This window comes from Gymnogyps californianus, chromosome 4 (assembly GCF_018139145.2).
Source record: "Gymnogyps californianus isolate 813 chromosome 4, ASM1813914v2, whole genome shotgun sequence".
Lineage (NCBI taxonomy): Eukaryota > Metazoa > Chordata > Aves > Accipitriformes > Cathartidae > Gymnogyps > Gymnogyps californianus.
Window position 1 is genome coordinate 79,722,839 of NC_059474.1, and position 25,241 is coordinate 79,748,079.

The following is a 25,241-nucleotide window of genomic DNA, read 5'->3' on the forward strand; positions in this document are numbered from 1 at the left end:
AGTTGGGCTGTTGTACCAGATCACCAACAATTGTAGGGGGCTCCTTGCCCTACCTCAGAGAGGACTTCACAGAAGTAGTCCACAGACCTGAGACATGTCACCTTGTCTGTTGTAAAATTTCTGGAGGGACAATGCAACCGATGTGCATGTCCCCATCACCACTCTGTCCTTGACTGCCCACTCATTCTCGTTCTGTGGGGGCCTTGATTTCCCAGAGAAAGACGACAGAAAGGGAATTTTTGAAAACAAAGAATGAGCTATGAATGAGGCTGAAGCCCATTCCTCCTGCACGTACGAGGTGCTCAATTTGTGTGCAGAGGGTCCTCTCACCATGAAAACTTCAGGCACTTGATAGTGCCCAAGGTTTTTCCTATTTTCTCCTATTTTATAATTGCTGCACTGAAGAATACGGAGTAACTGAGGCAGCAGGGCACAAAACAGGAGCTTCATGCAATCACTGCGGATTTTTTAAAAGTGTTTGAGTGATGTTACATCAGGTTATATCAAGGGTAAAATCAATCATGCCAGGATGAAAACCCCAGGTATTTTCTCCAGTTATTCAATTTAGTTGTAACAAATCCATATAGATGCTTGCAGGACACGAGCTGTCCATAGCATGCAGAGTATTTGTTTTTACAGATCTTCAAAATCCCAAGTGTTTCTTTTATCAAATAAGTAGTATTTTAAGACAAGTCAGCTTTTAGGACAAATCCATATGACAGTGAATATTTAAAGTGAAACGAAAATCTCATTCTGTCTAATAAATAATAAAGATGTTCATCTTAAAAAATGTCTACTCTAGTAGGTCCTCATCATTAATCATGCATATTCCCTTAGCAAAAATGTGCTGTGTAAAGAATATTGTTATATACAGCAAATTTGTCTAGATTTTTTCTTTACAGGCCTATCAAAACCACGTATTACATAGACAAAATCAATAAATAATAAAGATTACCAGTTAGAGGTACAGTAAGGATCTCAACATCTGTTTTCTATTTAGGGAATAACAGACTGGTTTCCATTCCATTACCTTGAAAGTTAAATTATATGATTACATAAATGTCATAAAACAGCACTGAGACATAAAAAGTTTTTCCACCATTTGATGCATGTTTTTAACTATTCACCCTAAAACAAATTATGATAACATTATAAAGCTACTGTAAAAAGCATTGCATTTAGTACTGTAGTTCTCTTTTGTTTTCACTACCTCTTCATGCCTTTAGAAACACTCAGAGCCAAAGTTCAGTGGAGAAGCATTAAGGCCATACTCAGCTGAAGTTTTCACTGATCTTCTTTCTCAACTTTTAAGTGCTATTAATTAGACTTTATCTCACATCTAAACTGATGTGTTGTGAGATGTATCATTGAAATGTATCACATAAATGTAAGGCTGGATATTTGTGTTTTCCATGATTAGAGCATAATTTTCTACCATGATTACACACTGTGTTCATTTTTTTCCCCCTAAAGCTTATTCCTAATATATAACACCAAACATGTTTAAAATGTCTGGAACCAGAACCAGTATTTTCATCTGGAAATCTGATAGATTTTTGCAGCTGATGTAAACTGAAGGTTACTGAAAGATGCTACAATTTTGATCAGGTTGAGGGATCTTAGAATACACAAAGCATAGATTGAAGGCAAATAAATTAAGGAAAAAATAGTGGTGCAAATTAAGGCAATCTAAGTATGGATCTGTTTCTGCTCTTTATGAGTTTTTCATTCATTTCAGTGGAGTCACTCCTGATTCACAGCAAAGTAAGCCCAGAGTGCAGTATCCGGATCTGGCTGCTCATAGAAGCCAGGAGTGAAAGCCTCTTCATTGCACTGCTTCAGTTTGGTTCAGAATCATTGAAGTATAATACTGCTCGTAAGGATTATACTGCAACTTTTGTGCTTCACATGTCCAGTTAAATTTCTGTTCAGATAATGGCTATATTCTGTATTTTGCCATTTCAGTCAGTACAAAATCAGACATAGTAATTATGGACAAAGGCCCTTACCACATTGTAAGGGTTTGTTGTTACAGGCTATAATCATAGGTCATGTTTTTTGTGTGTGTGTGTTTTTTTCCACACTGATTTTGCCTGTGGCTTCCAGATTTTGCTCTGTGTATTTTGTTGCTGTGCACAGCTAAATCATATGATAACTGTACTTCTCACCCTTGTTAGTATATACTTTGGGTATTAGCAAGCTGATTCCAAAGGCAGAAGTACACTTGGCATTTTGTGCTACATTAAGTTTTCTTATTTTATGCAAGACAATAATCAAATAGTAAGAAAAACTGTCAGCAGTCTAACAATGGGCTACAAAACCTACATGAGACACAATACTTTTAAACTGATATATAAAAATGTAAGTATTTACCGTGAAATTGGACAGGTCATGTATCTCTGATGCTTATACCAGTTGCAAATAACTTCCACATATGTGCACAGTAGTCCACAAGTCCACAGGCCCAGAAATGTTTATGAGAAAGATTTGGACCACCAGAGCTCTAAGAAACACATGTATTTTCACAATCCACATGCCAGCACATGGAAACAATTTCTATCTTTTACTCTTTTTTGAAGAGGTATATCTTACAAGACCTTCTGGTAGCTACTGGAGACTTTAGGTGTGATGACTGAAGTGTGGAAGAGATTTTTCAAAAAGCCTTTTTTCAATGCTATCTTACTTTCTGTAGCTCCTGTCTCAGCCACGATGGCAGGGGTTGTCCCAATTTGTGTAGGAGTTTTGACAGTTCCACATTGTGATCTCTGTAGTAGCTTGACAGAAAAGCCCTGCACTGATGGATACAAAAGGAGATATTTTTATTTAATAAAATGCTGTACTACAGTTGCTGTGAATTCTAGGTTTCAAAGTTTGTTTTACCTGTGTCAAAACTTTACTTTCTCTTACGCAATTTATATTGTTTTATGCTATCTACTGCATGCAAGTTTAAGCTCTTCAGTTAGGAGCTGAACTGTAAAACGTAATTTCAAGAGAAACAAAGGTTGTCCAAAATGAACACTGAAGTCAAAGCAAAGGATCTGATTCTACTCTCAGTCATGTAACTTAAGAATCGCACTGAAGCTGATGCAGTTACTTTGAATTTACTGAAGTGTAATTGAAACCAAAGCTTCTAAAATATCTTTGCATGTAGGCATGTATCAATTAGTAACCCCATTTTCAGAAGTATTTAGAGTTGAAAAAGACAGTGAACAAACACGATTTGGTCTTATCTCTGGCCAAAAGCCTTCTCACCCAATGATTTTATATCAGTATGATTCTATTGATGTAAAGTTACTTATAATTTAAGTACTGTGAGAAAAAAATCCTGGCTTACTTGCCACATTAATACTTACTGCTGTTCAAACTGTAAGTTTTTATTTGCGTTTTAGTCAGGCTAAATGAAATGGGAACACAGGACAGAATAAACATAAAAGTTACAGCTAGACTAGGAGACTAAACTGCCCTTGGGTACAGGCTGCAGCATTTGATCTGATGGAAATTTCTTCATTTGAGCATTTGTCTGGGGAAGGTATTTATAAAATTCATAGAACAGAAGCTAACCTCTCTTAAAACTGGATTATATGAGAGTCTGCATTACTTGTCGTGGTCTAACTACTCTCAAAGACAAGGGACCAGACACAAATACACATATCTGGTCATGACTGAGAAAAAACCATGCACTGTGGAGCCTCTGCTGCTTAAGTCACTCAGATAAATGGGACAGGTTTCCAACTGAATTTCAGGGATGCCAAGTTTATTTTCCTAAGGGGTGCCAAGTTTTAAAAGTTGTTTTTTTAATGGCTTAAATTCTTCACATTTGAAATAAAGAACTGAAAAAGTCTGTGCACTCCACAGCTATCTTAAATGTTTCATTTTTAGGGAAAGGTAGTCAAATAATTAACGTCTACTTTATTTTTTTCTTCTCTCTCTCCTTATGATTTTGCCTGTGTGGCGTCCCATATGTGATAACTGAATCCCTGTATAATGCCAATGAGCATAATGGTTTACCTCAGAATCCATAGGAGGGTATTTTCTACCTTTGCTCTTTCCAAGACACTTTGTTTTTCCTTCTTCCAGGAGCTGACACCAGAAACCTTTATGTGAATCAAACCTGAAATAAATATTTTGCAGTGTAAAGGCTGTGAGATACTGTAAGGAGGATGCATCTCCCAAGTTTAGACTGAAGACTCAAAAGAGTAAACCTAAGGTTATCGCTCTTATTTTAAGGGCAACCAAATCTAAATGTCAGAATCCAAAGGATTTGTGCACACGTGTATTTATGATGTACAGAGTGGACATTACATTCCTGACTGATACCGTTGAATCTGTCTTGCAGCTAGTGTCAAAAATAAAGAGAAACTAATTCTCTTTCCTTTCTGTTTATGCATGTCAGCATTTCATGTTCCACTTATGGAAATAAAATTCCTTTTGATTCATCCAAAATTCATATGCAATTCTCACCAAGCAATACTTACTTTGTCCGTTTGTCAGATGTCTACTTCTGTAACAGTCAAGCTCCACATTGAGTGGCTCAGTGGATGATTCACAGAAAATCTAACCCTGAATTGTGTTCTTTGCAGACATTGAAGAATACATCCTACTGACAGCTCGAAGAAGTATGGGAGGCTTTATTTTGCAGTGAACTTACTTACAGACTAACTGGTATTTTAGGAATGTAGGAACATGTGAAGATTAAATTAACTCACGTTAGGGCTTCAGAGTAGTTATAATGAGGAGAGACTCCCAGAAATTTCTGTACTTCATCCATTACAGTAGATGGGTCAGTTCTCAGCTGCTGTCCATCAATAATTAGCAACTACAACAAACAAAATAAATGGAAGTTTAATTTAAAATTCTTTATTTCAAGCTTCACACTGAAACTTCCACCTCTGTCAAACTCATTCATTATATGGAAAGCACTGCCTCAGAGAATGATAATTGGTCCAGTTTTAATTGTCATCATCATTAATGACCTGGGTGCAGGGTAAATGGCACGTTAATTAAATCTGAAATGATACTAAATTGGAAGCTGTTGTGACAACAGAGAAAGAGCAGTGAAGAACCTAGAAAGATAAGAAATATTGGCAGGAAATTGAGTGAGATTTGTCCAGCCAAGAAAAAAAGATATTAATGTCTAGAGAAATAACCTATAATTCTCATAGACACAAACATATATATGTATATGTTACAGGAATGTTGAAAAGCTTGTCACTGGAAATGACCAGAAAGACAGAAACCAGTAGGTAGATATCAGGTGAAATGCCTTACTTCTAAACCTATACACCAATACATAATTGTATGAAAACAACTTCTTTGACAATATGAATAAAGGCAGATGTTACGAGGACCTTATAGCAAGGATGTAGGTAGATACAGAATATGCAACACATCTCTAAGAAAGCCAGGTACTGGTAGGTTATTTCTTTTTCGTCTTTTCAAGTGCTTGACCATATACACACTCACAGTAGGCTACTTCAGACAGGGCCACCCTTTTACCTGGAGGTGAATCTTCAGGGAAACAGACACTACCTGAGAATTTTATCAAATGTGGTATCATGCCCAAATGACCCACTGATGGTGCAGCAAGTTTGGGTCTTTGTGACTGCTGGAAGAGAAGCAAGGGGCCAAATGGATTAATCAAGCATTCATTTCCTATTGTGGAAACACCTCCACTTTTTCCATCATGCTTTAGTGATGAAAAGGAGAGGGGAAATAGATTTGCAAATGGTTCAACAATCTCCTTCTGCAAGCAGTGCTGAAGCTTGTTTTTACATTTCCATGCAAGCAGAGAGGCTAAAATCATACGAATTGCTTCCAGGATTGGATGAAACTTAGAGGTTTGCAAGACTATGAGGTTTCAGAGCATAATCAAAAGAGAGAAAATGTCTTTTCTTTTGAAAGATCAATCTTTGGAATTACCTATATATAGCATGTAGATTTAGAGATGTGGATTAGTGGAAGTATCAGGCTGTTCAGAAAGCAGTAGCTCATTCCAGAAATCTTTGCAATCAGATGCATGATGACTGCCTGAGTCCAAAAATGAACTCACTGCTTTCCTACAACATAAACTTTGAAAACAGGCCTTAAGTGCTTCATAGCACAGAGGCCAAAAAACATCCCAAATGGGGGATATTTTCGTCTGAAAGAAAAGAAGTGAGGGGTTTTTTTCTTCACTATTTAACAAACAGGTAGAGATAAGTATCTGTGCCATTCCCACTTCTGCCACCCCAAAAGAGACATGTAAGAAGAAGTTTTACCAGTGGAAATTCATTCCAATTCCTGACATTCCCAGGGAGCAGGTAATAAAAAATGCTCCCTTCTCAACCTTCAGGGAGGTTGTAAGGAACTGAGGCAAAATTTGTCCTTGCTTGTAGAGATGTATTCATATGCTGATCTCAGGAAGATGTAATTTCATGAAATTCCTCAAAATCTAAGGCATTTCATGTATTGGCGAGGTAGTGTAATTTTTACAAAGTAGATAGCTTCATATATAATGAAAATACTACATATGAAGTATTTTGAGTCACTTTACAGTGTATTGATCATTTTACTGTAATACTGCTGACAGCTGAAGAGATTAAGTCCCTGCTCTCCCACTATACATGAGTTACTTCATGTTCTAAAAGTCACCACGGTGGGAGAGGAGCAAGAGAGACAATTTGGAGGAGAGAACAGCTTAGAAACAGCCCGAGTCCTTCAGATTCAGACTGGCCATTTAATGATGGCTGTTGCAAAATCAGCTTGATTTCCTATAGGGCTGGCACGTGAGCATATCTGTTGGCTCATGAGGGAGTTCGTCATGCTAGGTCCTCTTTTCTTCTGTATGACCGCATTGAAGCAATGAGTTGTAGGCAGGAAATTAACTTAAGAGACATGAGCTTCCTGAACTTCTAGAGATCTGTCTTGGTGGCCAGACAAAAGAGGACTTTTTATATGACTTATGAGATAATAAAGTCAATCAAAATTCTAAACATCTGAACTCCAAATTTGCAAAGTACTCTGAGATTTGCAAATTCTTACCATGTAAGACAAGGATTAAAAATTATAGATAGCCTTAGCTAGTCTGAGTGAGAGCTCTTTTGGTGAAGGAAGGCTCTCATTTTTTTAGATAAGGCTGTACTTTTAAGCTGAGCTGATTTTAGGTCTGCCTTATGTAACTGTTCTATGCTTCAGCAGTTCCTTGAACTTGCTAACTAGTTTGGATATGGCCTACTGTATATCGTTGCTTTTGCAATGCAAGTTAATCCCTAGTACTTTTACAGAGAAAACACAAGGCTACCAGGGCTGGTTCTTCGCTGTCACTGTGGGATGTAAAATCTGGCAAAAATCTGGATGACAATGCATAATGTTCCATATTCACGGGTTACTTTTGGAGAAAAGCTAATGAAAACATAATGTAGAGAATTTCACACAAGTATCATGATATTACAGTATTGTGTCTCTCCTGAAGTCTGCAAGGCTGGCCCAAAAGAGAATATGTGGAGAATAACACCAACTAGATGCATCAGAGCTTCCTTGGCACACTCTGGGAAAACAGAAGGTGCAAACTCCAGCCAGCTTGTCTCAGCTAAGCGAGTCCTGGATAAACAGAAGGTTCAGATTGCAGCCAACCTCCCTCAACTAAAGTAATCTTTAAATGTTGGGTGGGGAGTAGTGCCAGACACACTGCTAATGTCAGAAAAATCCATTCCAGAAATAAATCTACCAAGGAGACACTGATATGTGATATTATCTGCCTGGTCTTGTATATCACAAGATGTTCAGGGCTTAGGATGTGCATCTTTTGAGGCTTGATCTTACACAGGGCCAGAAGGAGGCTAATGATTTGTATGTTATATGCCAACAGAAGCTTGTAGGGAGATCCGATTTTCAGGTTGCTTATGTACCACCTGTACTGAAACCTATGGGTCTATAAACACACACCCTTTGAGGCTCAAAGACACACAGAGAAACTGGTCCTAACACAAAGAATACATTAAGGATTCAGGATCAATGATAGATACCAAAGGTAGATGATTAGGAACACCAACATGCCAAACTGTTTCAGTGCATGAATGAGTCCCAATAGAGGCTCTGATATGTGGATGTACTGTTATGGGCAGCAATGTGTGAGGAATTTCCAAAACCAAAGTGTGCAAAAAAGAGACCCAGTGCTTTGACAGTTACAGAAAAGTCATGTTAGGCAAAACATAAATTCACCTAAAAAACCTGGTGATGCCTGAGATGGCAAACATGCTGATCTACACAAAGGCTTTATCTATATTGCTAACTAAAACAAATCAGAGACAGCTTTCTGGTCTTGAGGCCAAATGGCACAGCATGACCCGGATCCACGTTGCTAACCTCTCTCACCTGCAAAACCAAATTGGTTGTGTCCACACTCCCCAATAGTAATGGTTCTTATTATCTAACTATGCTCTGGAACTGCTCGGCAAGATGCTTTTTGCTATGGGTCCAAAGTGTGCCAGAAGTGTGTTAAAAATCGAGCAGTATGGACAGCAGTGGGACAGTGTGTGAACTGTTGCACAGGTACAGGTTTATTTACTGCTACAATCATAGCCTAAGGAGGTTGACACAGCGGGAGATTACTGCATGAAAGGACCAAGAAGTGGGTAAAGACACTGATGCATTTAAATAGTAAGGTGTTACAAAACCACTAGATCACATCCATTTCCATGTGGTAATCCCCATTTCAGACGGAAAAGATATTTTTTACACCCCAAAGTGTTCAGACACCAAAACTTCTCTACCCATGCAAGGAGAGCAATATCCCAGCTGACATCCCTTGATGCTCTCTGATACTTGCTACCACTCAGAGTAGACAGAAATATTATTGAGCAGCTTCCCTTTATTTTCCTTCAATTTTTCTTTTGGGAACTCTGATGGACCATCTGATGTTAAAGAGACCACAAAGCCTGGTTTTCTTTTCCTCAACATTACTGACAAAAAGCCAGACATAGAGCGATGAAAGCATGAGCAAATGAAAACCAGCTGTAAGTTAAAGGCAGTTCAGGGTACAAGAGAGTTCAAGGAGCAGCATTCATGTTTCTTGAGCTTCCAGATTATTGTTCTGATTTGTTTTGCAGAAGCAGCTCCCAGCTGTAAGGTGCTAAGACATGACATCTCTGGCAATGTCAACCAGCTACTTAGAACATGGCTATGAAGAATTACAATCAATGTCTTAGAACATGCTCTAGTACATCTAGGATATCCCTGAGAAGCAATATTCAGTAGGCAAGACTTTTACAAAGGTAATCTTTTAGGATATTATATATATAAGATTAGGATGTCGAGTTACAGTCTTATTCACCTGATAAGGTGGGAAGTAAGTTAGCCATCTTTCAATATGGGTAGCGTACCATCCAGGTGCTAGGCATCTCTTTTGGAGAGCTCTAAGCTCAGATGGGGCTCGAGGTCCAGCTGTGATCACCTGATAGAAGCTGAATTTTAGAGCTGCAGGATCTTCATGTGATCGCTGATGCTGTAAAAGAAGTTACATTGCTGGAACTTTACAGACCGCAAAAGTTGGCAAAATAAGACAAAACAGGTTGGTCTTACTGACCTGGCCTTACTGACCTTGCCATGAGTGATTATTTACATTAAAAGTTACTTGAAGTTAAGAAGTCGTCATCTGTATTAATTCATTGAAAATGCTAGGATAAACATTGTTTGTATCAATAAATATTGTTTGTCTCAAAAGAAATCAGAAGCTAGACATAACAGCAATAACAAAACAGGATGTATAAGTGTTTATTTTCAATAAACTGAGTGGCAGGTTTTGTACAAATGAATTGGGCATAGTAAACACAAAGACTAAGAAGCTCTGCTTCTAGTAGTTTCATATTTTCTTTTTCTAGCTCACACAGGGTAAATACTCAGAAAGGCAAATTTGAACACGGGTATTTATGAGGATCATTGGATAACTCAGGTCAGAAGGGATCTCGGTAGGTTTGTAGTCAAGCCTCCTGTCCAAAGCAGGGTAAGCTATGGGATCAGACTCAGGGCTGTGATTACTTCTCATCAAAAAATAACATAATATATGTCATAGAAGTTCTAAGAACTTTGTTCTTTTTGGAATTTTATCTTTTTTTTATATCGTTATTTTGCCAAATTCGTGTTGAAATCTGCAGACCAGAAGAACAAAAATTTCTTGATATATCTTGTATTTTGAGCATGAACTAGATAACTGTGTCTATAAACTAATTTTTATATGTGCTGATTACATAAAAATCGACTAAGTAAGCATTTTTACATGCTTATATTACAGACAGACTTTTGAAAAGGTGGTTTCCAGTATTTTAACCCTTGAAAGATTTTCAGGTTTATACTGACAGATACCTCAGCCCGTGGGTGATCATATATGGTGCACTGACTGACAAATAAAAGCTTGTATTATCCAAACCCTTTATATACATATATACTGAAAGGATATACAGAGAGGATTCAAGGTGGAAACCTTGATTTGCGCCTGCTTGTGTTCTTCAAAGTGCATACCTGATACCAGGAATACGCCCGATCGGATGGGTCAATGAGGATGGTGATGATCTTGGCCTTGGGGATGAGGGACGCAGCTCGCTTAGGAGCTTCCTCAGAATGGAAATAGTTGGCACTTTTCTCAAAGAGGAAGTCAGTGGTGACATTAGAGGGAGTGGGGAAGAAATCCATGTACCTAGGAAAGCAACATCATTCTCAGAATTACTTAAAAGTCACACAAAGGTTGACAAATCTGTTAAGTATATTTTATTCTAGAATAATCAATTAAAATAACAGCCTAATTGCCAAATAAAAGCAAACAGAAGTTTACATTATATTTTTTGATCATATTTTACTTGGTACTAGCTTTCTTCTCACTACATATAACTAGACATCGCAGCTATTTTTTGGTAACTGGATCGAAATGTTACGATATTCATGTATCTTCTTAAAATTAGTGAATTCTCACTTTTCAGTCAGAACAAACTCCTGTCAAAGTCAAAAGTAGAAAATGAGTTTTCCAAATTTGGCCTTTTGCTGACATCAATTACAGTGCAATACTGTAAGAAAAAGATATTCAGTATCAAAATTGCTTTTACTCAAAAGAGAAAAGAGCTTGTTTATGTGGGGAAGATGCACTGAAAAAATCCCCCAAGCTTCATCAGGTAAAAGGTTTCTAAGCAGTGACACCATCTTTCACTTATTGTTCTGAGTCACATTTTTGTGGAAACATAGGTTATATTCCTTTTAGTTTTCTTTGTGAGCTTTCCTCATCCGTTACGAAGTTGCAGTTAATTTCCAGCAATCTCCTATGTCACATACAGACTTCTTTATCCATGGCCCTCAGACCACTTTTCATTATTGTTGGGGAAAAGAATAAATGGGAAACGTTGGTCTTCTTGATTTTTCACTTAAACTCTGTATTGATAAAATAAATGCCATTTAAAACAACTTCTTCTGAAGATCGTGCTTAAGGACTGAAATTTCTTTCAGTGCTTAGACTTTGTTCTATTCATAGAAATGAGCTACTTCTAATACAAATGGCATGCTCTTGTTGGCTTTGAAATTGTGACTATTGCAGTCAAGGCCAGAAGACTTGGTAGGATGGAACTGACTGATGCACATGCAGTTTTCTTTAGGACACAGATCTCACAAGATGATGATCAGCACACAGGCACTGATTACAAGGTACTTACAGAAAAGGAAGGAATCTGCAGTGGTTTAAAGAAACTGAACTCTGTGACACTCGATTCTGAGAAGTTAATTCTTACGAGTGACTTATGTATACATAAGCAAACATTGCCAAGTTATTGTTTTGTGCTGCTTTGGCACATGAATGGATACCTGTCATCAGAATTATGCAAGAGAAGTGGGCCTTTAGATGACAATCTTCTATGCATTAGATAAGGAATAATAGTTGTGGATTCAGTCAAAGTCTTAAGAGTAGCAGCTGGTAGATTACCTTGTATCAGAGAGACCTAAATGATGTCATATGAAGGGCTGACGGACGGGCAGGTCCCTGCGTAATATGCTTAAAGTTGCATTCAAAAATTCTGCTACAAAGCTGCATAGCTATTGCTAGTCTCACATGCAGACTGTATGTAAAAAAGCTGAAATAAGAGGACAACCAAACAGAACAGAATGAAAAGCTGTCACTGCCCTGCTAGTTTATTAAGTGTTTATATCTGCCTAACGCTAATGCAAATATCTGAGAATATGATACTGTTTCATTGAACAAACAATAGACTCTACTTCCCAAAAATATTATGGCTGATTTGATGAAAATGATGAAGCTATACCAATTTCTGCTCACAAATAACATTATTAGAAACTAATGACTCAACCTGACTGTGTGACCTCAGAATGTTTTACCAGAACATCAACAGCAAAGAAAAAGGCCAGCTTTGAAAGAGGCAATAGGCACTACAGGTAAATCTGCTCTAGATCATGTATGGTGTCATTATGCTGTTGTACTGAAGTCCTGGCAGCAGACTGAGTAAATACAAGGCAATAAGGACTACAACCTTATCATGAACCACTTAACATTAAATATGGCACTACACTGAATTTTGGAAAAAAGTTAATTGATTCTTTAGCTAACATGGCAAATTTGAAAAAAGTAGAAGTTGATGTGGTGTCAGTGAAAAATGGTAAAGAGATTGGACCAGGTGGGATATCAAAAGGTTCCAAAGTTTAGGCTCAGCATTTCTGCTGAACACAGACTGCAGACCTCTCGCTCAGTACCTCATTCATGAGGATTATTAAACTCAACAAGGGCAAAGCTGAGAAGGCTTTAGAGAAACTTGTCTAAGAAATCTGTAACAATGCTTACATAAAGAAATCCATGACTGGTCTATTTAGACTTCTCCATTTCAAGAACAGAAAGATCAGTTCTCATCTTACTGTTCTGTTATCTCTACTGGGAAACTACAATATACATCTATACCTCTTTCAAGATGGCAGTACTGAGGTTGCCGAGGGCTGAAAGAACCCTTTCCTGCTTCTGTAGTTAGCCTTGGTCTAAATGTAAGCTCGGACAAAGACTAAGTCAGAGACAGCTCTGGGAAAAAGCTGTGTCTCCACAACCATAAAATAAATTGAACTGATTGTTATTTGTGAATGCTCTTGGCCTTGAAAGAATCCTAGCCAATTAACGGACTAATGAGGAGAGACCTTGTATCTAATTAACCTTTGGTAAGCTCATTACACGCCAGCATTAAAATAGACTATCAGACTGAAGGTCTGAGAGATTTATCTGGCAGACAACGCAAATGTATGAGTTAAGCAACTACACCAATGGGTAGTTCTGAGTATCCAAGACTTAACTGGGAGAATCTGGCAACGGTGAGGCATGTAGCGCAGAGGTACAAATAGCCAAATGGGTGCTGTAGAGGGAGAACCTGTCAAAAGGATGTGCCTGGTCTGTACAGGTTGACCACTGGGAGCTTTATGCACCAGTACTGTGTTAAGATGAAGGTAATTTGGCACATGTCTAACAGACAAATTGTATCTGCATGTTAGGGAAGTGGATACGGCAGGAGGAATGAGAAAAGCAGCAAAGTGGTCTTCTAGCAACGTGAAAATACTGATTTTGTGGAAGAACTGGCTCACTGTACTTAGGCCGTTTCCATCAGTGTGGACCTCCTATACCTCGCTTGCATGTCATCTTCTCTGACTTCAAAAGTCTCCACAGCAAGGAGTCAGCTTTCTAATTTCCAGTCATTCAGCTAGCATCTCTCTATTGGTAACAACTGGCTGACTCACCACACTTTGTAATAAGAATCCGCTGCAACAATTATAACTCTGTAAAAACTAAGTGACTTGAGAAGAAATTGGATCTGATGTATCTGCACTAGGACCATATAACAGTGTTCACCCTATTAATTTTATGGATGAATACAAAGTCAAAGGCAAGAAAACTATTTTCCCTTAAACTGGAGGAAAGAAAAGAAACAAGACAAAATATCAATAATCTTCTACTGGTGCTCCCCAGCCACCACAGCACGTTACTGCTTTTCATCTTGTAGTGCTTTATACTACAGCACTTTCTGAAAGCAAGAGAAATCAAGAATGACCTTCTGGGTGTAGCTATGTCCGGTGATTCCCTGGTAGCCATAGTGAACATCGCAGCAGTGATACATACTTTTTTAGCACCACCTACTAACACTACAGAGACACTAGCGTTCTCCTAATTACCTGATCTTTCAAAAACATTTTGAGAGGCTTTCCCTGTCCCCCTTTTACCTGATTGCTATATCTAAAGCCTATTTAAAGGAAAAAATGCCTCTCCCTGATATTACCTTTTTTTCTCCTAAGAAATAAGATTTCCAACAGGAACATAATTTTTGCCTCCATGTATCCAACTAACAACCATTACTGTCCCAACTTTAAAGGCATGCGTAATGAGAAATACATACTTTGTTACTGTTTTGCATATATTAATACATGGATATTTACAAGAAAGCCTCACAAAAGTTAGTGCATTTATGATATTCTGTAGTAAGATTGTTATTCACTTGCATTTATTTATCATTTTAGAAGGACACTGAAGGTTATTTTTTTATCTCACTCTCTATATAAACAGTTACCATTACCAACAGTAATGTCATTTTTGTATTGTTCACAATATATAAACTTTTATATTTATACTAATAACCCATCTTACCAATCAATCCCCCTGTGGTAGTTATTTCTATTAAAGAACTGTACCTCCTCAAAAGTTTTTGGGCTGGGGGAGTTACTAATGATGGAAGGATGCATGATCAGGAACAAATACAAGGCTGTGGTACCTGCAAATAGGATAAAAGTCCAAGGTTAAAAAAAAAAATACACACGCACACATTTTTTGGGGGTCATACCCGCAGATGGATTAAACCAGCTTTATTCCATTTCATTTTAGTGAGGGGATGCTGATTTACGTCACTTAAGAATCTGTGCTTTCTGTGCTTTTAAAGTGAAGACATTTAAAGAACTGTAAATAGTTAACACAGAAACTGGAGTGCCAATGCTGAAATCTGTTTTTCACACTTTTAATAACTGTGTTTTAAAAATAATTATTGGTTTTTATGAGACTGTCACAAAAATAATTTTAAAATCTTGCACTCAGTAGCTAATGGGGATTGGTGAAGATGAAAGGAAGCACATATGCAATTTTCTGATTACAGAGAAGAAAATTAGCCATTAAGTTAATTTATAAACTACTGCAACCTTGCAATTCAAACTGTCCATTAGGAACTTCTTGACTTGAAATAAATGCCATGAAATAAAAAGTTTCTATTAACAAGACACTTGCAGGACAGACAAGAACTTGCAGTTAAGAATCTACACCATTTGAGAAATGGCTGTCCTTTCCTCCTTTCACTTTGACAAGATCCTGTCTATCTTTTTGATCTCTTTATCAAAGTGTTACTCATTTTGACATAAAGCCAAAAAAATCTGAGACACACCTGAACCCTGCATTTTCAATATGTGTACTGTCTGTTGTTGTAACTTACATTATTAAAATATATTTGGATGATATCTGAAAATAAAAGAATGGTATTAGATGATTAAGATCTCTACACAGCAGTCTGAGTAAAAAGTGATTAATTGGTATAATTATTTGAACTTACACATAGCCTATCTTGTTGAAATACAATAAAACCTTACCAGTTTTCTGGGGTCCTACAACCAAGAATTTTGGTAATCGATCACAGGTTTTTTCTTTAGACCAGATATCTCTGTGCCGTTTGTCATCACAGGGATTCTAAAACGGAGAACAACAACTAAGAATTTCATTGGTAATCACACCTGATAAGGTTCTCTATGTTTATATAAATTACCAATTTTTCACCAACGTACAATATTCTTACCAGAAAACATTATTTTCCCTTATGACAGAAAACCATTGTATTAAAGAACTATTTCAGTGATTCAGAAAGGCATTTGCAATGTAACCAGGCCAGAAACTGTATCTCTTAAGTGTTCTTTTTTTTGATGAGACAAGTACATTGAAGAAATGTGGTTTTCATTCTACATATATCTAATTGCCCCAACTATCCAACAGACCCTGGGACAAGATCATTTCTCCTATGGAATGTCAGTATGTTCAGCGGAATTATGCCAAAGACAAATTTGATCCCACATACTTAAGATGTGAGAGTAATTCAAAATCAATTGATCAATTACATACAAGTTAGGAAGACTTGAAATTGCTAATGAGTTATGTAATTACTGACTTTTACATTACTGTAACCGCTACCACCCTATACATACTGTAGTTTTTAAACTAAAAGAGTAAATGAATTATAATTTAAGGCTTTCCATTCACAAATACCTATTCTGATCCTCCAATTCAAATCGGTACATAATATTGAATCTTTTTTCATTTACTGCTTTACAACCGAAGCAGTTTAAATTTGTTTTAGAAATGCTACTTGCAAACAGTTTTTGACACTGGTGTTTGGCAGTACTGCTCTGAGATAAAGGGAATTACCAATCTTCTAAGCTTAAAAAAATGTAACTGTATTCAGATTCACGTGCATTATAGACAACAGACACCACATTCGGTATATATTAGTCACTGTTACAAATGTCTTTTCTGAGTAATTCTAATTTTTCAAGTCATTTGGCTACAGGCTAATTTCCATTTTTTAAATTCATTCTCTCTTAACATCATGCAAAATTCTTGACATTTTTTCCCTAGTTCAGTGTTTTATTCAATAACAGCATGAATTTCAGGATGTATATTTAAGTCCAAATTTGCAATCTCATACTCAGATTCTAAGTTGGCAATTCAGTATCCAATGCTAGAAAACATTTGAGCAGGCAAGCTTAAATACATTTTTATGTTTGATTTAGTAAAATTTGCTCCTTAGAATATTTCTACCAAGTCACCTCAACAGGATGATATTTGAGATACATATTATCACTGTAGGACACATGTACCTACAGCATTCAGACATTCCACTGAATTGGTTGAACTGTCACCAAGCATGTGCAAAAATAACATGAGAGCGTTCACCACTTGGTGTAGTAGTTTCTCTTTAGGGACTGTGCTCTTAGTGCTGGGTGACGGGCTGAAGACATGTCAACTGCAAGGTCAGGGCAGGCTTCAGCCTCAGCAGGACTTCACATTCCTGATATTTTCAATTTGCTCACTTATGAGAGTGGGATAATCAAGCAGCAGAGTTGATAACATCAATGTATTAAGTGCTGGTAAACTTCTTGCTTGGGCAGTTCTCAGCCGTTTGTGAATAACTTTCTACTCTATCTAATCTATTTCTACTTGGCTAGTCAGTTTTAGCATTAAGGTAGCCATGGTCTTAACGCTCTTTTCTCTTTTTGGATGCCCTCACACACTTGGAAAAAAGTTCATTTGTTTAATGGCCAATTGCTAAAATACACATATACATCTCTCTGTCAAATGCTTCATTCCTGTCAGTTCCAAAAGGAGAAGAGAAATAACACAACATGCCTTTCCTGCACTTCCCATATTTCTAGAAGTAAGTCACAAATAAAATGAATTAAAGATAATTTTAATTACACATCTTAATACATATTAGTTTCACAACCTTTCTATGGAGATTTAAGTGACAGGGAAAACAATCACGTACACTGAAGCTTCAGTAAGCTGTTTTATGAGACCAACTGGTAAATCTAAAAAAATTACTGCTTTTCTCTACAAGAAACTGAAACAAAGAACTTCACAAAAAACACCATCAAGATGATTTTTTTCTGATCTCTTCATCAGCAAGCCTGCCTACCTGCCAGAGAGGGTCCTTTTGCTCAGGGAAAAGTTCAAAATACTTGTGAGCCAGTTGAACCGGAGGAAGAGTTTGCAGTTTCAGGTTTGTCCAGGTACGAACAAAGTTTGCCAGATTCACAAAGGTGTATAACCCCAGGCGGTCGTTTCCATAATTAGACAAATGTGTCATGAAGATGCTAATCTTTAGAAAACAAAATAAAGAAAGCAGACATTGACTCTTTGTATCACTAGATGGCAGTGTAACCACAGATAATATAAATTTAATTTGCATTTTGCTCTTACTTAGAGCTGCAAGACTTTGATCACATTTGCGTAGAACTCACTATCTTTGCTCTTCATTGAATTACATCCTCCTTCTCAAGTCAACTCAATGCAATCAATGAAGAAAATTGTGGAATAGGTACTATGAGCTCTATGTGAACTAGGATATGCGATCCTACCGTAGGGTTGTACAATATTTACATACTATTTATGTAAACCTACTTAATGGAGAATACAGCAAAACCAACCCAGTTTTACCCACAGTTTTACTTCAAGTGGAATACAAATGCAATATTAAAAATGTGAATTCTGTTTTTGTGGAAGAGTACAATAAGTCAGAGACCAAGAGGATAGCTGATCTCTATTGCTGTGATTTAAATCTTGTTGCTCCAACTCTAAGTTTTATAGGATAAGTAGCTCATCTCTTCTACAAAGCTATTCTGCAAGCACTGGGCAGACAGTCAAATCATACGCAGAAACAAACAAAATTTGAAACCTGATTGAGTATTTTCAAATAACTGTGCATAAAATACTCCCAAATTAAAAAAAAAAAAGCTCAATATCCTATGAATTGTAAGGCTGCTTGTATTTTGCTCTTCCAACACCTTACTGTGAAATTGCTACTCAGATAAATCCTCCCCACTACATCCCCTGCTCCAACTGCACTCTCACACTCCCAATGGAAGCAATGCTTGCCGTGAAGGTTTCTCACAGGAAGGGCATGTTTGGATGCACGTAAACTGTGCTGATGAGCAGAGCAGGAGTAGGCAGACTGCAAGGATGGTGTGTCAGGGACTGAGGAAGGGCTGAAGACTGAAACCTCTGTTTTGCAAAATGATCCATTTTCAAAGTAATTTTTCACTGATTAAATAGTCTGTTCTCACACTAAAATCTGCAAACTCTTGCCTCTCTAGCAGTGATTTTTTTTCAGTTTTTTTTTAAAATAGGAGAACTCTCCCAAGATAAATTCTCCAGACTAATTTCCATTTAAAAAGTAGAAACATGACTCTCTTTATAAATAAATCTGCTAATGCCATGAATGGGCAATTTCTATTTAAAGTAAAACTTGATGTAAGCCACTTTAAAAAGAAAAAGGCTTATCATGGCCATAGTTCGGAAATTAGTTCAGAAACTGAAGTTAATCTTCTGTAAAGGAATTCCAGCCTTCAATTTAAAAAAGGAAAAAGAAAAGAACGAAAAACTGGAATCTACAGCTGTATTCTTTTGTTTCAGAGTATTTAAAACACTGGCTTCCTTTGATATAAAACGTTCAAAGCTATCGAACTATTTTTTGAACACCTAACTGTAACACTACAGAGTACTTGCAGTGAATGGACACAGAAAATGTGTTTTAATAGTGTCATTTGGTGACACCTCTTGGCTTATAAAGTAAGCTAAGGGCTTCAGTTTGTCTGACTCAAGTAGAATTAGAAGATATACACTGCTAAATCATTAGGATACAATCTTTCTTTTCAGATTGGACCGAGATTGAACCCCCCGCCCCCTTTGGGCAACCAATAATAAGCATTTTGCCAAATGTATAACCTTTTCAAGTTTCCTTTTTTATTTGAGATCTCAAAGCAGGAACAGACCAGCCATAGGACTACATTGTTCTCAATAAAGATACAATTAGAGGGTTTCCATAAAAAAGGTTAACTTGTTTTCTTGACAGCCTCTTTCTTTCCTATACGTGGGTTGACCTCTGACATTTATAATGTCAGTTCACCACGTGGCAACTCCTTACCTGCCAACAACTACAGCGCTGCCATGGAAGAAAAAGCAAGAGAACTTGAAAAGATTGCTAGTTTGGGGAAAGTATGTATTATTCTTTCCCTGAAGAGAATATCACTAATTTTAAGAATGTCAGAGTAGAGGCTGAAAAATTGATTGGATGTATCATCAGAAATAATTTCCAGCATTTGAAACTGTGTCAATGAAGGTGGAAAATATATCAAAGAACTTAGTTCCCATTTTACAGTTGGTTTTTTTTTTTATGTCAAATACTTTATGGTTAATTATTTACAACAAAAAGAAAGATGATCAAATGCTGGTTTAAAACATAAATGACTAAATCTTGTAAAGAAGTCCATACTTAGTGTAACCAAATACCTGATCTAATATACAACTTTATATTGTAGAAAAGGTGTCCTTTACTTCATCATCAAAAATATTACAGATCAGCTGAGACTATCTTCCAGGAAAATCTGAACAAAAGTTTTTCCCCTCCTGTTGATACTGTACAAACAAATTCCTAGTAAAATCACTACCCCTACCTATGTAGAATTAGCAAACTACAATCCTGTGCTTCATAGAACAATGAAATATTGCTGATCCAGGGCCTAATTCACCTGATCTGACCTGAGAACTACTTACTCTTGCTTTCCGCTCAGCTAGCAGCCTAACAGGAGCATGATGCTGCAATGGCCGCATTTACACTTATGTGAGAAGGATCTTGGACCACTTTGCACGCCAGGGATCCCTATGACTGGTGGCTTACAGTACGTGATGCCAACCTGCCAGCCGCTCTCTCCTACTCTAGGGGCGTTCCTGCGAGTTTGTCGACAACAGCTACGCAGCCATGGCACTGGGAGAGATGTATAAGCTGATCTTCCGGTTTCCCTGGCTACAAGGAGAAAATGATATCCACGTGCCATTTTGGGGATTTCACCTTGGCGCTGGCCCAGCTGCAGGGGATGGCGTGTCGCTACCCACTTCTCTGCTTCCCCACCAAGCTGTGCAGAAGGAGGGAAACTCATATCTTTACCCTTCCATTTGCAGGTGTGCAGTTTCACACCAAAACAAAACATAATTATTACTTTTTGCCTTCCATATTGAGTTATGATGCTTTGTTTTGCTCTATTGTATCACATTCTGTTTCATTGAAACAAGTTCTAATTAATGAGAATGATTACTCTTTCTGTGCCAACTAATAGCACGCTATGCTATAAAAGATTTATTCTCTTAAAACCACAGATCAGGAGATATAAAAAGTATCCTTTGTGGGCATCTCAGAAGACTAGATCTAGTAAATAACACTAAATGTTCAATAATCTTGCACCTCTGGGAAATGCTGAAAATATAAATAGAGCTTCATATATTTCTTTATTCCTTCTTCAAAAGGGGAGCAGCTGTGAATGGATTTCTATTTACTCTAACAAGCATTTTAGCCTCCCTTTCAGTTAAAAAGAGCTTATTTGATTTTATTATTTCCAGCCTTCTTCTGAAATAATTTCTTTCAAGGCATCCCAGCATTTTCTTTATCTCAGTGGGAGAAGGATCAACCCTTTTAAGCTGTTCCTCATAAACAAACTATCATCTTGGTTGCACTTCAATGCACACTCTCCACAGGATTTAGTATCTTTCATAAGGGGACTGAAATGGAATGCAGACAATTTTTAAAATGATGGTTTGGGACTAAATCTGGCCTCTGGGCAGCAGCTCCTTTCTGGCTCCCGCACATTTTCAGATCAGAGCAGCAAAGGTGCTCTCCTGTACTCACAGAGTACTCCTGGCCTTCTCACAGAGCCTTACAGGCAGCTGTATGACCGGCTCCTTTCAGCTTCTCAGCATTTCTGCACTCCTCCTTCCCCAGAATGAAAGGGCAGAGGGCTATTTCTCTTTTGCTCTCCTTCCCAAGCCCTGATTGTATTTGGAATTCTGACTAGTACTGCACAGTTGTAGGGAAATGAGGACAAGCACTCAGGAGAAACAGCTTTTATCTTTTTGAATGCTCATTCTGTGCTGCATATTTCCTTACTACAACAACAACATTTCCCAATTAGAGGTGATAGCTTCTAGGTCAACAAATTAGAGTTGAGACCGAGATTGAGTTGCTGCTATTAAATCACACGTATCAGGAAAAGATGAACCAGCATGATCTAATTTATGTATCAAGAATAGAGAAAACAAAGAACTTACACAAAATAAAAAAAAAATGCAACAAGTTACCCAGCTTCTAGCGACGGATGTTATTTTAGCAGGCTGGATATTTTAAAAAATATTGATCACTGAAAAATCAACATTATTAGGATGCTGCACCTATTAGAATTATACAATAAGGACACTACTAACTAAGCTTCTACAGTCTTGATAACAGTTGTTTTCCTGACAAAAACAAAGGTGCCTGCCTCCCAAAGGAATGACATTACCCTTTTATTCCCAAGAGTGAGAAGCCCCTCTTACAGCTGCTGGCTTGTGCCATGTTTGCATTCCTGGCTTCTTCCCTCTAGAGTCAAGGGGTCTCTATTTTTGGAAGGACAGGGATGAGAAGAACCATTCAAGGATAGTGGGAAAAACTCTTTTTTTTCCCTTCTTCTTACCAAGCTCCTTGTAAAGGTCTGGAAGCGTGAATTATGAAGCTTTTCTACATTGGGACAGAAGTGATTTATGGTGAGCAAGACTAGCTGCTCTGATAGAAAGCAGCAGAGTGGGTATCTTTGTGCTGGGCAACCTGCAAATATTCCCACTCCCTTCCATATATCCTGATAAGCAAAATGTACCTTGCTTCATATTCAAACTCCATTTTACACAAACATGTTGCAGATGAATAGGTTGTGCTTACACCTCACTATTCTTCTTCATGCTCCTTTTCAGTTTATACCTCCTTAACGGTGTACCACATCAGGATAACTTTTCGATTTGGTTTCAGTTACAGTAATAATGCAGGAAAGAAAGGAAGTGGCAATGTCTACAGCAGAGTGAAACAAATTAAGCACAAAAGCCTCTAGAACAGTAAAAAGCCTGTAGAACAGTAGTCCACTAAGCCAGTGGTCTCCAAACTTTTTTGATCACACATACCTATCAGTAAAAATTTTTTGAGCATGCACCCCCAATGTATGTATATTTATTTATAAATTATATACTTCTAATACTGAAGTTCCAATATTTTCTTCCCACACCCAAATTGATCATCTTGCACCACCCCCTGGGGTAGACGTACCCCACTTTGGAGACCACTGCACTGAGCTGTCAGGATTGGACTGTAACCCAAGAGCAGAGCGAAGACTCCCTTTTCAGAGGTTAGCTGTACCCTCTTTGGCAAGCATTAGGGAAATGGAAGGAGGATTGAGACTTGCAGTGACACTGATGTTGTTAAACAGATTTGTTATTATTTTGGCATTTTAAATCTGGAACTAGAAGAGTTGGTATAAGAAAAAATTGGTAACAACCATTTCTTATGGACTGGGTACATTTTTCATTTTTTTTACCATATATAAATCTATTGCAGGCAATCCAACCTGAATAAATTCATACTATTAAACCAGTCATCAAGGTACTTTTGTCATGGGCACTGTGTCACCCTCCAATCTGTGCAACAACATTAAAAGGCAGCATTGAGGCCTCCCAACTCAATGAAGTTAAGCACAACACTTTAAAATTAAGTTAAATTATGATTGACAATTAATTATGTGATCTCTGCTAGGCACTAGAAGCAGATGCATTACCAATTTAGTATATTGCTGATATTTTAGCTACTGAACAAATGTTTACAGGCCACAAGAGTATGTCTAACTCTCAGAACACCTATATTGCAATTAATTTGGCATTGTGCACACTCTGTTTGCAGTTCTGATATTGTCTCCGTGTTACTCAGAACAGTTTTGTTTCAGGTATTCAGAGACTCAGTAACAGCTGGTTTTGCTCCATTAGACTAACAAAGGGATAGAATAATGAATTAGATTGCAGTCTATGCCTGAATATGTATTTTTAATAGTTGAAAGATATTCCTTTTAGACCTGTATGCTACCAGAAAAGCTGTGTTCAGTTCCACCACAGAGACATTCCAGCTTACAACTCCCTTTTTTGTTCTGAGGCTGTCCTGCTGGTTTCACAGATGCCATGGATCTGTCCACTTGCAAAGACGGCAAGGCAACTAGTTGAATTTGATTTACATAGCAGTGTCTCCACTATAAATATAATGGAGCCCAGGAAGATTTAAAAGATCAAACAAAATTATGTATTTGGTGTAGTTCTGAATTACTAATCTGACAGTCAGGAAACCTGAGTTTATTTTCAGCTGTTGCACAAACTTTTTTTGCCTTTCTCTGTAAATTGCTCGTTACCCTTGTGACTTAATTTCCCAATTGGCAGTACCGTCCAAAAGACTTATTTCACTAATAGCTGTAAACCACTTGTACAAGGCTTTCCATTTGAGAATTTTGAAGAAGCATAGAATCATAGAAGGGTAAAGTTTTCTTATTGCCCACAATTTCAATGCATTTATTGTACACTGTTAAAAGGAATCACCTCTAATGAGATAGCTAATCCTGTCTGTTCCGCAGCCTTTCCATGCTGCCTGTTCATTTAGGATTTTGTCTATTCCACCCACAAAATACCAGCCTCTGTCTGGCATTCACGGGTGGGTTTTGAAGAACAGATAGGAACTCAAGGAATACTTGTATTTTGCAGTCAACCAAAATGCTAGGCAAAACTGACTTCCTCCACTGCCCCAATTCATGGCAACTCCCCAAACTATTGTTGGAGTTCCCAAGAGTTCCTAAAATGAGCATGAGAGGACAGGGAAGAGATGAAAGTGTTGCCTTTCTCACTCACCTATGAAGTGGGCCAAGCCTGCTGAATTGAACCAGCCCACCGGAGAGGCCAGGCTATGCTCCCAGTGGCACTACTGTGGGATGCCTACAATGAACCCCACACATCAGAGCTCAGGGAGGTACCTGCACATCAGTGTGCTTCGCAACACATTTGTCATTTTTCCTGCTTCTCACACTCAGTACAATTAAATATGAAGTTGTGCAAAGCAGGACAGACAGAAAGGGAAGATATGAGTCTGAATGCCTTCGTTTTTGTATTTTCCTCTGTAGTCCCAAAGCCTGACTATTCATCTTGTTCAGGGTCACATTAAGATACAGTAGGTTCTGCTGATGCTCATATAAATCCTCTCATTTTCAGTGCTAAAGGAGATAATTTCTCCCTTGCTGCAAGTCAATTAGCTTAATAACAGCTCTACTCACCGTAACTTGGGAGAGGTAAAAATTAGAGGAAAATAATACTTAGAACTGAATGCATACAAAGATTACAATTATTTTAAGATCACTCAGACACAGGACCTAAACCGTTAACAGTCTTCCCTCTTGATCAGTACTGCTGTAACCATACGGAGAACACACAGCTGGCTACACATTAGTTTCATTGTTGGGCTGTCAACCATTTGAAGGCTTTCACCAAATTCCTCTCCACAGGGCATTTTCCCTTTTCTTTAGATCTGTAGACACATAGTACTTTGTAAGGAAGTGCATGTAAG

The 25,241-nt window shown here is 37.7% G+C and overlaps 1 protein-coding gene across 2 annotated transcripts in view; it reads right to left on the minus strand.

The window, feature by feature from the left end:
• Positions 1–2,593: 2,593 nt before the first annotated feature.
• Positions 2,594–25,241, minus strand: part of LOC127015729 (bifunctional heparan sulfate N-deacetylase/N-sulfotransferase 3) — a 61,353-nt gene continuing 38,705 nt past the window's right edge. The window contains exons 6-13 of one of the 2 annotated variants that reach the window (XM_050895868.1): positions 17,718–17,900; positions 15,622–15,718; positions 14,639–14,762; positions 10,495–10,669; positions 9,311–9,481; positions 4,707–4,816; positions 4,009–4,111; positions 2,594–2,794 (exon numbers count right to left, since the gene is read on the minus strand). In XM_050895868.1, coding sequence (XP_050751825.1) covers positions 2,675–2,794; positions 4,009–4,111; positions 4,707–4,816; positions 9,311–9,481; positions 10,495–10,669; positions 14,639–14,762; positions 15,622–15,718; positions 17,718–17,900 — 1,083 coding nt within the window. In that variant the 3' untranslated portion in view covers positions 2,594–2,674. The remainder of the gene's footprint in view (positions 2,795–4,008; positions 4,112–4,706; positions 4,817–9,310; positions 9,482–10,494; positions 10,670–14,638; positions 14,763–15,621; positions 15,719–17,717; positions 17,901–25,241) is intronic. The other variant, XM_050895869.1, reaches the window with a different exon arrangement.